A 13453-nucleotide genomic window follows, 5' to 3' on the forward strand; every position below is an offset into this window, starting at 1 on the left:
ATGCCGAGGTAAAATCCCTGCATGTTGAGGCAGTAGTAAATGGGACCGTACCGTGCCACCTTATTACAACGCTCACAACCTTGCATTGTCTTATGAGGCACATACTGTTCAGAATGTTATTTTACGTTCTTCTCACCTCATCATCACCGCTTGGCAGTCGACAGCTTCTTTCATTTACCAGACCGGTCTATCCGGTTCATGGACGTTTGACATTCTAAGAATTATCAACCAATATCCAAATGTGTCCTACAGAGAAAATCTTGTACGTAAAACGCTGGCGAACACTTAAATGAGTCAGTCACATGGCTCCGAATATCCAATGGAATCCTTTGTACCGTATGAATTTTCACTATTCATGATCAGCTGATTAAGTCTTTTACCAGCTGAAATGTCCCATTTGGCTCAAACGATGTAAATAATTTGCTGGGCAATTACTTATTGTTATAAATTGTACAAAACTGTACACAATTCCGGAAGGCGCAAACCTTTCACTGCGCATGTAAGTTTGCGGTTTTGAAAACATAAATAAATGTTTTTATTAACCCCTGTTCTGTCACCAGGTGCCGGGTACGGAGGCGTCGGCAGGCCGGTACCTGTGCGTCGCCACCAGCAACATGACGGACGAGGTGCTCAAACAGACCTTCAACGTGACCGTGCGAGGTGAGCTGTTCTTTCATGGGTACTTGGTCCTCTGACTTGTCCCGTTATTGCCTTCGCCGTAGGCAGAAGGGTATATTTTTGGTCGGGATTTGTGGAGTGATGGTGTTGGCGATATAACTCTTGATGCCTTGGACGGATGTTAGTGATTTTGGTAGGTAAGGTTCTGTTGGAGAAACGAAGGTCAAGTTCGAAGATGGGTCTTTTGGGGTGTTACTTTGGTGCTGCAGTGGACCTTTTGTGTTTGTAGGTTACTTGCGCCTAAGTTTCTTCGTTCCCTCTTTAGGAACTGGCGGCCAATTCTATCATAATTCAGTCACATGTTTGTTCTTTCCATCAATTCTTAAGATCTTTAGCAATTTTACAATCCAAATATGTTAACCCCGATTAATGGTGACAATACTTCTGACCAGATGCGGACTGGTTCGGTAGCGGCGAGGGCTCCGCCAGCGGTGAGGGTCCCGGCAGCGGAACCGACCTGTCCGATGAACCAGACGGTGTGCTCCCGGAGAGCACAGACAGGACACCCGCACAGAACCCTCGGCTCTGGGACGGCGACAGCGAGATATCGTCCTCACCGGGCAGTGGGGAGGGGTGGGACAGGGTGGATGGTACGGTAGCACCGACAGCTGTGGTGACTACGGAACGGGTGGGGGCTATGGGTGAAGGGTTCGATTCCCATGGTAACTGGGCAGAGGGTCAGGGCTCCTCTAGAGTGAGGGATGTGTTGTTTGGAAGGGAGAATGAAAACGAGAATGTCCTGGCGCACACTGAGGGGGCTATGGGTGAAGGGTTCGGATCCCATGTCGACGGCAATGGAGACCAGGCTCAGGCCTTCTCTAGTGTCAGGGAAGGGCTGTTTGGAGGTGAAAATGAAAATGAGAGTCCGCAAGCTCACCCTGAATCTGTTACACCCCTAGCTGACACTGTTGACGGAGGTATTATTGAAGACTCGTACAGTGACAATGACCATGACCAAGAGAAACACGTCACGACTGAAACCACGACTCGTGAAAACGAGCAATCCACGAACCACGACACTGAACAAGACACAAACCATGACACTGAACAAGACACCAGTCATGACACTGAACAGGACACGCACCATGACACTGAACAAGTCACGGATCACGACACTGAACATGTCACAAACCACGACACTGAACAAGACAAGGATCACGACACTGAACAAGTCACGGGTCACGACACTGAACAAGACAAGGATCACGACACTGAACAAGTCACGGATCATGACACTGAACAGGACACAGATCATGGCACTGAACAGGACACAAATCATGGCAATGGAAAAGTCATGGATCTCGACACTGAACATGTCACAAACCACGACACTGAACAGGACACGAATCATGGCACTGAACAGGACACGAACCACGACACTGAAGAAGTCACGGATCACGACACACCACCAGAGCCAGTCCACGACCCAGCCTACCCGCACCGCATATCCCACCAAGCCCCCACCAGTATGATGAGCCGGGATATATATCTCAATAACGAAGCCTCAGCCAAGGAAATCCACCCCCTGCTGGCGGTTAGGTCGTTCGTGCGGGAGATAGCTCACCGACGCGACTCAGGCGATCTCAACCAGGCCAGCCTGTTCCACGCTCTCGGCATAAACGACGACGCCCTGCTCGATGACGACATCGACGCGAAGCTCGCGCGCGCGCTCGGGAAGCAAACAGCCGCTGGCCTGCTGCAGGCGCTCGGCATTAGGAGCGATTCTTTCGTGGAGAAGACCATGGAAGCGGTCTTCGGGGAGATGCACCGCCTGCGCGAGGCTGGGAACCACTCGGTGACCAGTCTCCTGCAGTCCGTGGGTCTTGCCACCGACTCCCCCGCCCCTTTGAACCAGCCAGGAAGACCGGAGCAAGGCGTAGAGAGTGAGAGCGACCCCCTGGCAAATCTGACCGCGCTGTTCTCTGAGACAGACCCAGGAGGGCAGGTGGGGGAGGGGGGCTCCTTTGCGAAGACGTTTGCTGATATGATGGAGATGTCAGAGGGTTGGGGCAAGAAGAAGAAGAAGTAATTGTAGAGATGTAAAGAAATAGTAATGAAATGCAGGTCATTGAATGACAACGGTGTAAAATGCCAAGTCTTAAAGACCTCATAGTGGCCTTACATTCTTTAGCAAATGCAAATCATAGACTGTGGTGTTAGCCGTTCCCCCACAAGATGTAGTAAAAAAGTTTTTAGCAACAAAAGACCTTTTAATCACATTTACTTCTAGATGTTTATGGAGATAGGAAGTATCCCACCCACTACCTTATGGTCTTTTAGAGGCAGAAATCTATTGAAGGCTTTGATATGTAGTCGTAAGGTAGATCCATGGCCTTGCAAAAATACTTGAGAAACAAGCCAGGGTTAAAATTGTTGCTTGTACATGTTATCTGTTTGTTTCTACCAGACCGCTTGGCCAACCAAAAATAGTAGCATTTGGAAAACATAGTGGTGCTGTTTCATCAGAGGACTTGCATGGTCGGTAGTTCAGATTTGTCCACTGTCCTCTGAGAAAAGACTATCCCAAAAGTAGCCAATTCATACCACGTTCAGTCCACCAAGATGGCTACTGGACTGATACATTTTTGGTAAATGTTAGATGCATTCGCTACAAAGGACAATGAAGAGAAAGACATTACGTGTCAAATTGACATATTTTGCGTGCAGGCTCACGCGCGTTCTCACCACGAGCGCATTCTAAATGGTTAGAATCCCAAGAGGTGGGGTCTATTTTGTAGCAGGCGTTGTCGTCTTCCCCAGTATTTACATCTTCAAACATTAAAAATAAATATTTTTAGATAATCCTCTTGAGATTTCACAAAGTTGTGCGGGACACACAAAATGCAAGATCACCAAAATGCACTGGGCAAACCTGGCTGGCTGATGAGCACAACACACGCTTCCATTTCAACAAAAGTCCATTTTTCCACACCATGCCGCAGTGGGCACTGTTACCTTCACCGCGTATTATCGCGTTAATATTCATGTATGCTCCCTTTTCACGGGATGGAGACAAAAATAACACTTGACTTCATAAATCAGTAAAAAAAAAGTATGATTTGAAAGACAACAATTTGAAAGACAAAATTTCCAAAACTACAGTTATCTATCAATGACGTTTGTTTGAACTATCAATGTCATTATTGATCGCTGTCTCAGTGAAAAGGGGGTCCTACAAATATTAATGAACGCTGCTTTACCTAAACATGCTACAGACATGGACAGACAGACTGACTGCTTCTTTTATCAGTGAATAGATATACCAGATAAAAATGATTCTCTTCGTTAAAATTCTGAATCTGCAAGGATTTATGGTAAGGTAAGGCCTGTAGATTTTGGACGATCTTAGATCCACTTAAATCAGAAATGTGTTCATGTATAGTTCAACATGCTTTAAATTAAATTCAGAGTTTTCACAATTTTGGCAGCTCCAAGATTCAAACTTCCTTGATTTCAAAGTACTATCCAACATGTAACTTGAAGGATCTTCCTACATGTACGCTGTTTTAATCTGTGTTAACAAGATTCATTTGATAAAACATTTGCAGTTAGAAACAAATCTATTTAATGAAGTTGATATTGCCGCCACTGTTAGCTTCCTTGGTGTTGTTTAGGTTCGTTTTGTAATGCTATTCACTCACCTAATTATGAGATTATTCATCCAGCACTACTTTTGTGTGAAGCTAAATCAGGGTATTTGTGTGTCAAAATAGGCAAAGAAAGATTTGGAGTCAACTGAGACCCAGACGTATGTATTTGTATATGGCGGAGAGACAATACAATATATTTGGCCTGGAAAATAACCTGTCTTTGGCGTCATTATTTGAACGTAAGGCCATACCATCTTAATTTTATGGATGACGTCCACGCGGGCATTGATTTTCGCCTGTTCTAAAAAAAATCAGCTCCTCCGAGGCTCCACGGACCTCTGGAAATTGCCGACTTATATTGCCGCAATTCACAAAAGACCAGCTTTGCCATTGTGCCGGCTTGTCGTCTACACGTAAAACTTGTTATGTACTACCAAAAAATACGTCAGGGGGATGTTACGTTTGCACTGTTCAAGGAAGCGTGATAAGCACTAGCTGAAAGCTTGCAAGAGCAATCTAGATCTCAAAGCAGATTTAAGGGTCCAGCTCATTTTATTGGAGGTGAACCGCTAAAAACATACAATATCAGAAGAGTACCAATATTGCAAAAACAGGCATAAAACACTGGAGAATGAGTCGGATCCTAACTGCTTGGAGGTTAAGTAAGAGGACAAGATGAAAACAGTGGGTTCAGCACTCTCTTCCTAAAAATGTGTTTACCTACATGTACATGCAGTTTTAGATTTTTCTGCCCCAGTCATTGTTCTGGAGCCAATGTTGTTGATTTTCGTTGTCAAATCTGCCGTTTTAAGCTTTGAAACACATATTTTCATCACTATCACGTCATGAAGTTCAGTTTCATGGATGTTTATGGTGACATCTGTCCGTCCCAAAAAGCAAATTTCCGTCCTGGGGCGGAAGGACGGGTCATGGAGACAGCCTGTCTTCCAGTTCAACATTACTTTTCCGCAATTACAGAACCAAACAGCTAAGGCTTTGTTTGGTGTTTACACTCCATGGCAACAGCAGTGTCATTAGTGTGGGAAGAGCCCGGAGGTATTTTTCTGATGAATAATATCTGCTCTTACATATACATATTCATAAGTAGGTCCCACACTCTTTTTCTGGATGAGTCACTTTGAGGCTTAGCCTGATTGAATTGTGGTTAAGTGGTCGGCCCAACATCCGGCCCTGCCCTGTGGAGAGGGGCCATAAAAGCCCCTGACAGCGGAGTTTGCGTTACACAGATTATTTGAGGCTCAACCAACAGTGAGAGGAGAGCTCTATATCTGTATAGCCGGTCCCGGTATAATCACCCTTTGGCATAACACACCAGCTTTGCAGACAGCGTGGCAGCAGCTGGTTATGGTACACTAAACGACCTGGCACACCTAACCTCTGCACGACTACATGTGTACCTGCATTGTTTAAAGCTATCTAGTGAGGATGCACCTACTGTACCTGGTGGCCACGAGTTCCACTCTAAATTACATTGTCAGTTAACCAGTCACTGCATTTAGCAGACACAGATATTATCTACATAAAATCTTTCACACATTATCTGTAAAAGTCAATAGAAAAGACACAAAAGTTGGAGAAAGAATTTTTCTCTTTCCTATGAAAATTTTACAAATGCACAGTCGAGCATAAAATACATCCAAATTTCACATCTCAAATTGATTTTTATACTTTGTACAACTAGAAACATATGTACACCAAGACTTCAATCCTTTACAAACATCCCTACTGGAGATCTGTTAACAGTTTCATCAGATTAGTGCATAACAGGGCAAAAGCTTCCTTCAACACAACCAATGTTAATGCCTAGCCAACATTTCAATGGACTGGCTATACCATCGTTCAATTGCAAGAACAACAGATAAGTTGCTGGATCAAGGTATAGATCAGGAAATCTAGTCTGGTCATGAACCATGATGAGGGAAGATACAAACTCAGTCATGTTTGAACCACATTCCTCACATTGCAGCAGTGACACATACATGTAGCTGCAGCGCTATGTGAGCCAGTCATTGCCCTGAGGAAGGTGACAGACGGTCCACAGAAATATTGGTAAGGTATCAACTCTTAGATGTGCAGGCGCCCATCATTCTATCATTTGTAAAAATTTTGCTTCGTACGAAGGATACAAAGGGGGAGGTGAGAGATAATGATGTCATCCAAAAATCAAATCAACATGATTGTCCTTATTGGAGCTCTACCACCATGGTCTGGTGATGACAAACACAGCTATGATGGAGAGCGCCAGGACAAGACCAGACCCCAGGTTGTGCTGGTACAGCTGGAAATCTCCGCCGGCAAACGCCATGGAAACAGGGTAGAACAGCTCCTCCCAGCATGCATTTCTCCTGCAGACGTTAGTGTCATTGGCATAGTACCTGCAATACAGAAAGTTCATGTCATTTGTGATTCTCCAAACAAGAAAGAACTGTAAAAGGAATACAATAACATGCATTGCTGTTGTTATGAAGCTTTAGGAAAGCACCAGGACTGTAGAACCAGGACTGGTAAAAAAAGGTGCTTTGTCGACTTACGACAAACTTTGACCCATCATCATCATTGGCGAGCATCAGGCAGCATAGCGGCTACAGACATACGTAGCTAGGTCACGTCATGTTTGTCTACTTGACTTTGTGTCTACATGTTTGTGCTGATGTCACATGTGCGAAATCAAGTGTGTATGGCACTTGGGTCAAATAGCTGATGAAGACCAAGTGGCTTTTATCAAATGATGATTGTACAGTAATAATACAGAACATATCTTCAGCCTTCTCCCTGCTGCCTAACCCTGTAACCAATAGGGAATTAGGGGCCAGCTACTTCAGAGTATACGGTAGGTTGTGAGTTCGAACCCCGGCCGGGTCAAACCAAAGACACATACTGCTTTCTCTTCTTAGCACTCAGCATTTGGGAAAGTATGGTAGTTAAACACACACCACTACCGGTGGACTAGCCCCCTGCTGTAGTGACTAACACAAAGTTGTGTGGCCCAGGGCTGCAGAAACGGAGATTGGCGCCGCCTTATATATGCACCGTCTGGTGCGAAGGACTTTAACTTACTTCAGAGTGCTAAAAGTTAAGGACATCAAAAGTCAAACCCTAGTGTTTTCTGCAGCACTTACCTCTTGACAGGTGTGGGTGTTAGTGCCGGTACTTTGGTGAAAGTGACGGAGCTGGTGATGTAGAAAGACTGCACCGCGCCGGTGATGAGATCGGATATCGTTGACGTGTTGCCGAGATCAACCAACGCAGAGGAGTTCCCGTAACACGCCGCCGCAAACGCGCCCGAACACTGCAGTCGCCACAACGTGCTTGAAAAACTAGGGACAAAAACATCACAGAATGACTGAATTAACTTTATTGCAGCTGTACAATTGCACATGCCAAAATGTATGGCAACAATAACAAATTAGGCAATCAATACATCACGGATGAAATGCAGGACAACAGTTACGCAAGCAACTGGATAATTTTGTTATTACACGTACTGATGATGAAACAAGAAATTTTCTTCATGTAAGATGATGTTTGTCCGTTCAGGTTTTAACTTTGAGCGTCAGTGCAATCCAGTCAGTCAGTCAGTCAGTCAATGAATGAGTTATTGTAGCTAGTCTTACTCAAAGTCTTCCTACATCATACTGTACTCAAAGTTTTACCAACCAAATACAATATGATGAAAGGAAACAAGATGAAATAAGAAAATATGATGACAAACATAAAAATAAAGGTTTGTACCTGACCCTGGCACCGACCACCTCCTGGATGACAAACTCGTTCTCTTTGCCAACATCAGCATACAGAATCTCCAAGTTCAAGGCTGCCGGGATGTCCTGACATAACCCCTGCAGCTGGTCTACTACATCAGGCTCCAGTTCTGCTACTGTAGGGGCCTCAGTAGGGTCCGCTGTGTCGTTACTGTAAAATGAAAAAAAAATTAAGGTAAACCAGTCATCCTCAGTTACGGAAAAGCAAAACGCTGTTTTGCAAAAAAAACTATGATTAAACCCATGATTGAGAAGGACCACCATCTTTGGACTCACATTTGTAACCTTCAACCTGGTAACTAAGGTAAATGGGTCGTCTCTACCAGACTAACTACGCCAGCTATAGTGAGAATATTTACCAGGGAAGTTTGGCCACCAGAGGGTATCATTTTGGGAATTATTACCCTTACCGTGGACAGACTTTCTTGGCCAATTATTCCTTTTTTGGGGGCCAAATTCTACGATCCATATCCACGTAAGAAGGCCTGATGGAGACTAGACATTTGGCAGGAACTTTGCATAGATTGTGGGGCTGTAAGCACAACTAATCAGGCAAGGTCCTTCCAAAAAAGGGTCCAATGGGAAGGGGAATGCTTCTCTGGGGTAGGGAAAGCCCCTGGCCAGTACTTACTTGATGACCGGTACCCAGTCAGTGATGAGGGTGGAGTTGGGGTTTCCTCCTCTGGAAACAAACTCAGCTGTAACCAGGGCCTCCTGCTGCGCACGCACCTCAGCTCTGGGGGGGGGGGGGGGGGGGGGGAAACAAGATGTATTCAAATGCAAGTTCATCTGTGATGAGTTTGCATTTATTTGGTAATTGACATTCTAAAGATTCTATACTGGGGGCCCATGTTGTTATATAATTCTTCTAAATCTGTCATTTTTACAAAGCTTATGAAAATACATTTTCATCAATTTCATTTCATGAAGCTCAGATTCTGTGGAGGGATGGGGTGAAGTTTTTGTCCGTTCCAACAGTCAAGCAAATTTTCCATTCTAAGGAATTTATACTGGGAGCCCGAGGTATGTTGTTAATTCTAGTTGTTAAATCTGTCATTTCATGATTGTCATGAAGTTCAGATTATATGGTGTACGCCATAAAATTTTTGTCCGCTCCAACAAGCAAATGTCCTGGAGACAGCCGTGGTTAAGAGTATAACAAGACTGTAGTTCTGTACCTGAGAGCTACACAGTCCTGGAAGTTGTCCCACGCCAGCCTCACCGTGCACCCAGAGATGGTGTCCTCCCCGAACGTTACAGCAGCCCTACTGGCAGAGGTGCACAGCCCGTCCACCCCTGGGCTCCAAACCTTAGTGACAGATGTAAAAACTGGTGAATACATCTACTTAGTTTGAACTAGCTCAGAGTAGAACAAGGAACAGTCACAGCTATCAAGTGGTATCAAAATAGCATTGATCTTGAAATTTTGATTTTTTTTTTTCCTAAAATTATATTTTATTTTAGAAGGGGCTTACTGTCATCATGTTGGGTAGGGGAGTCTTCCTATAGCTAGATACAATGTACTCTGATTTTTTCTTAGACTTGAATGTATACATGTGGGTAGTAAGTAAACACTTACAAATTAGAGTGGCTAGTTATATCAACTTAAAACCATGAAAAGATACAAACCTGTAGCCCTGATGATCTCATGTTTTCTACACTGTCATTGGTTAACGACAACGTTCCGGTCAGCAACACTTTCCCAACATCGTAACCCGGATTTCCCGACCGGTCAACAATTTCCGTTCCATCCGCAGTCTCATTCAGGCTGTCATAGGAAAACTCCACGCCAAACTTCTGTGCCAAAACCGTGGAGTTGTTGTCAGGAGCAACCGTTTCTATGGCAATGTCGCCGAGGATCACAAAGGCCGCAACGCCTGTAAGTTCTGTCCCCCGCCATGACAGAACGTATCTCACGTCTAGCACAACGTTGCTGCATGTGTCAGTGGTGCCGTTTAGGGAAGGGGTGGGGGGAAAGGTGAAGCCGTCGTCAAATGCACATCTCTGCATAGCACTTGCTACATTGTCTGCAAACAGAGACGTTTGGTTGAAGATATAGACGTCGTCAGCAGTGGTGGTAGACCTGACATAAGCACTTGGGTCTGTGAGGCAGAAGTACTCTACTGTAGTTGGGACAGTGGTCACCCCCCCGTGCTGGCTGAGGACTTGAGGGGGTGTCGGACAGGGGGGGTGGGTAGTAGGAGAGGGGAGTAGATACTCCCTTGCATCCAACACTGAACCCTCAGAGCAAAGACTGGCATCTAGTGTTTGCATACAAGTTGCATTTGAAGCCACAAAGTGCCTGGCTATGCCTCTGTACAAGCACTGCCCAGATAACGTCTGCTGGGGGAATGAGAGAAACCCTTGCTGTGTTTCTCCGTTTGTGTCGGTGTACAGGACTTGGGTGGCCAAGCCGTACCTGTACGCTAAGGAAGAGTCTGTCTCTACAGTCTCTCTTCTCTCAGTCTCATCGTACGAGTACTGAGGCGCGTTTGCCTCATAGGTGGTCCTAAAGGCAGTCTCAGTTCTGATAGCTGAAGGGTTGTCGTAGTACAAGCCCAGGTAGGGACTGTTGTCCCGTTCTACGCACAACAGTCTGTCCCAGTCTTCCTGGGGACCCCCGCTGAAGCTGCAGTACTGGGCAAGCTCCTTCGTTTGGTTTCCTCCGAACGCTCCCTGTATACAGCTGGTGAAGATGTCAAGATCATCCTGTGTGCACTCCTGGAAATGAATAAGAAGATAATCTGGTCAGGGTAACTGACAGGGAAAAGGTAAAATTTAATTTGAAAATTGGTTATCAAGGAAGAGTGATAAAGATACAATCTTTGAGTGTTTAGAAAATTAGTGTGCCACTTGAAACTGTTGCAGACAATGAAGATTTCAAAATCATATTCAAGAAGTAGAATGCAGAAAAAACAGTATCAATTTTCATGCCTTTAGTGTCAATTAAAGACCAAATCATTTAGACTTTTTAAATTTACTTCAAGTACATGTACATGTAGGTGGCAAGCAATGACATCTTAAGTTCTATACCAAACAGAAAGGAATGTCTAATAAACAATCATAGCAATGCATTACAAAATGTAGATTCAGATATTGTGTGGCCTAGTATGCTGCACATAAAGACTCACAGTATCACAGCAACACTCCGTGTCACACTGGTTCTCCCTCAGATCACATGGACATGGTCCAGCCTCCACATATGCAGGGTTGGGGATCACTCTCTCTACAAGGGGGGTGCCAACAACTGGGGAGAGAGCCATACAACATTAGTCACAGATCACACCTCCACATACGCAGGGTTGGGGATCACTCTCTCTACAAGGGGGGTGCCAACAACTGTGGAGAGAGCCATACAACATTAGTAACAGATCACATGAACACGGTCCCACCTCCACATACGCAGGGTTGGGGATCACTCTCTCTACAAGGGGGGTGCCAACAACTGTGGAGAGAGCCATACAACATTAGTAACAGATCACATGAACACGGTCCCACCTCCACATACGCAGGGTTGGGGATCACTCTCTCTACAAGGGGGGTGCCAACAACTGTGGAGAGAGCCATACAACATTAGTCACAGATCACATGGACACGGTCCCACCTCCACATACGCAGGGTTGGGGATCACTCTCTCTACGAGGGGGGTGCCAACAACTGTGGAGAGAGCCATACAACATTAGTCACAGATCACATGAACACGGTCCCACCTCCACATATGCAGGGTTGGAGATCACTCTCTCTACAAGGGGGGTGCCAACAACTGTGGGGAGAGCCATATAACATTAGTCATAGATCACACCTCCACATACGCAGGGTTGGGGATCACTCTCTCTACAAGGGGGGTGCCAGCAACTGGGGAGAGCCATACAACATGAGTCATAGATCGCATTGGCATGGCGCCTCCACATATGCCGGGTCTCTAAGAGGGTACCAACAACAGTGCAGAAGTAAAAGAGTTTCAGTTACCTCCATATGTACATGTAGATGTAATGTTTTTCCTACTCCATTGTATCCTTACCTTCAGCATTGGTGAGGTTTGCTGTGATGTTCGTTCCCACATCAGTAGAGAATACGAAGGCTGCAGACCTCCCCTGGTACTTGGGTTCAGGGTTACTGGACTGAGGTGCACAGCATACTGAGATATATCTCTATTCTACTCTATATTATCCTTACCTTCAGCATTAGTGAGGTTTGCTGTGATGTTCGTTGCCACATTAGAAGAGAATACGAAGGCTGCAGACCTCCCCTGGTACTTAGGATCAGTGTTACTGGACTGAGGTGCACAGCATACCGAGATATATATCTATTCTACTCCACTGCATCCTTACCTTCACCGTTAGTGAGGTTTGCTGTGATGTTCGTTCCCACATTGGAAGAGAATACGAAGGCTGCAGACCTCCCCTGGTATTTAGGATCAGTGTTACTGGACTGAGGTGCACAGCATACCGAGATATATATCTATTCTACTCCACTGCATCCTTACCTTCAGCATTAGTGAGGTTTGCTGTGATGTTCGTTGCCACATTGGAAGAGAATACGAAGGCTGCAGACCTGCCCTGGTACTTAGGATCAGTGTTACTGGACTGAGGTGCACAGCAAACTGAGATATATCTCTATTCTACTCCATTGTACCCTTACCTTCAGCATTGGTGAGGTTTGCTGTGATGTTCGTTGCCACATTAGAAGAGAATACGAAGGCTGCAGACCTCCCCTGGTACTTAGGATCAGTGTTACTGGACTGAGGTGCACAGCAAACTGAGATATATCTCTATTCTACTCCATTGTACCCTTACCTTCAGCATTGGTGAGGTTTGCTGTGATGTTCGTTGCCACATTAGAAGAGAATACGAAGGCTGCAGACCTCCCCTGGTACTTAGGATCAGTGTTACTGGACTGAGGTGCACAGCATACTGAGATATATCTCTATTCTACTCCACTGCATCCTTACCTTCAGCGTTAGTGAGGATTGCTGTGATGTTTGTTCCCACGTTGGAAGAGAAGACGAAAGCTGCAGACTTGGGATCAGTGTTACTAGTCTGAGGTGCACAGACTTAGGATCAGTGTTACTAGTCTGAGGTGCACAGCAAACTGAGATATATCTCTATAATTCTACTCTATTGTTCCCTTACCTTCAGCATTAGTGAGGTTTGCTGTGATGTTCGTTGCCACATTAGAAGAGAATACGAAGGCTGCAGACCTTCCCTGGTATTTAGGATCAGTGTTACTGGCCTGAGGTGCACAGCAAACTGAGATATATATTTTTCTCAATCATACCCTAATACCCTTACCTTCAGCATTAGTGAGGTTTGCTGTGATGTTCGTTCCCACATTAGAAGAGAACACGAAGGCTGCAGACCTCCCCTGGTACTTGGGATCAGTGTTACTGGACTGAGGTGCACA

At 45.3% G+C, this 13453-nt stretch overlaps 2 protein-coding genes across 2 annotated transcripts; both read right to left on the reverse strand.

The window, feature by feature from the left end:
- Window positions 1–5859: 5859 nt before the first annotated feature.
- LOC136442662 (tectonic-2-like) lies at window positions 5860–9534 on the reverse strand. The gene is made up of 6 exons (XM_066439606.1): window positions 9526–9534; window positions 9229–9359; window positions 8682–8786; window positions 8022–8201; window positions 7409–7606; window positions 5860–6664 (listed from the first exon to the last, which is right to left on the reverse strand). Exons 1-6 carry the CDS (start codon window positions 9532–9534, stop codon window positions 6484–6486), a joined length of 804 nt encoding a protein of 267 aa, XP_066295703.1. The 3' UTR covers window positions 5860–6483.
- A 106-nt stretch (window positions 9535–9640) lies between these two features.
- Window positions 9641–12700, reverse strand: LOC136442663 (tectonic-2-like). The gene is made up of 4 exons (XM_066439607.1): window positions 12692–12700; window positions 12227–12356; window positions 11182–11297; window positions 9641–10771 (listed from the first exon to the last, which is right to left on the reverse strand). The coding sequence occupies exons 1-4, from the start codon at window positions 12698–12700 to the stop codon at window positions 9656–9658; spliced, it is 1371 nt and encodes a 456-aa protein (XP_066295704.1). The 3' UTR covers window positions 9641–9655.
- Between the last annotated feature and the right edge of the window lie 753 nt (window positions 12701–13453).

The sequence above is a fragment of the Branchiostoma lanceolatum genome, chromosome 9 (assembly GCF_035083965.1).
Source record: "Branchiostoma lanceolatum isolate klBraLanc5 chromosome 9, klBraLanc5.hap2, whole genome shotgun sequence".
Classification (NCBI taxonomy): Eukaryota; Metazoa; Chordata; class Leptocardii; order Amphioxiformes; family Branchiostomatidae; genus Branchiostoma; species Branchiostoma lanceolatum.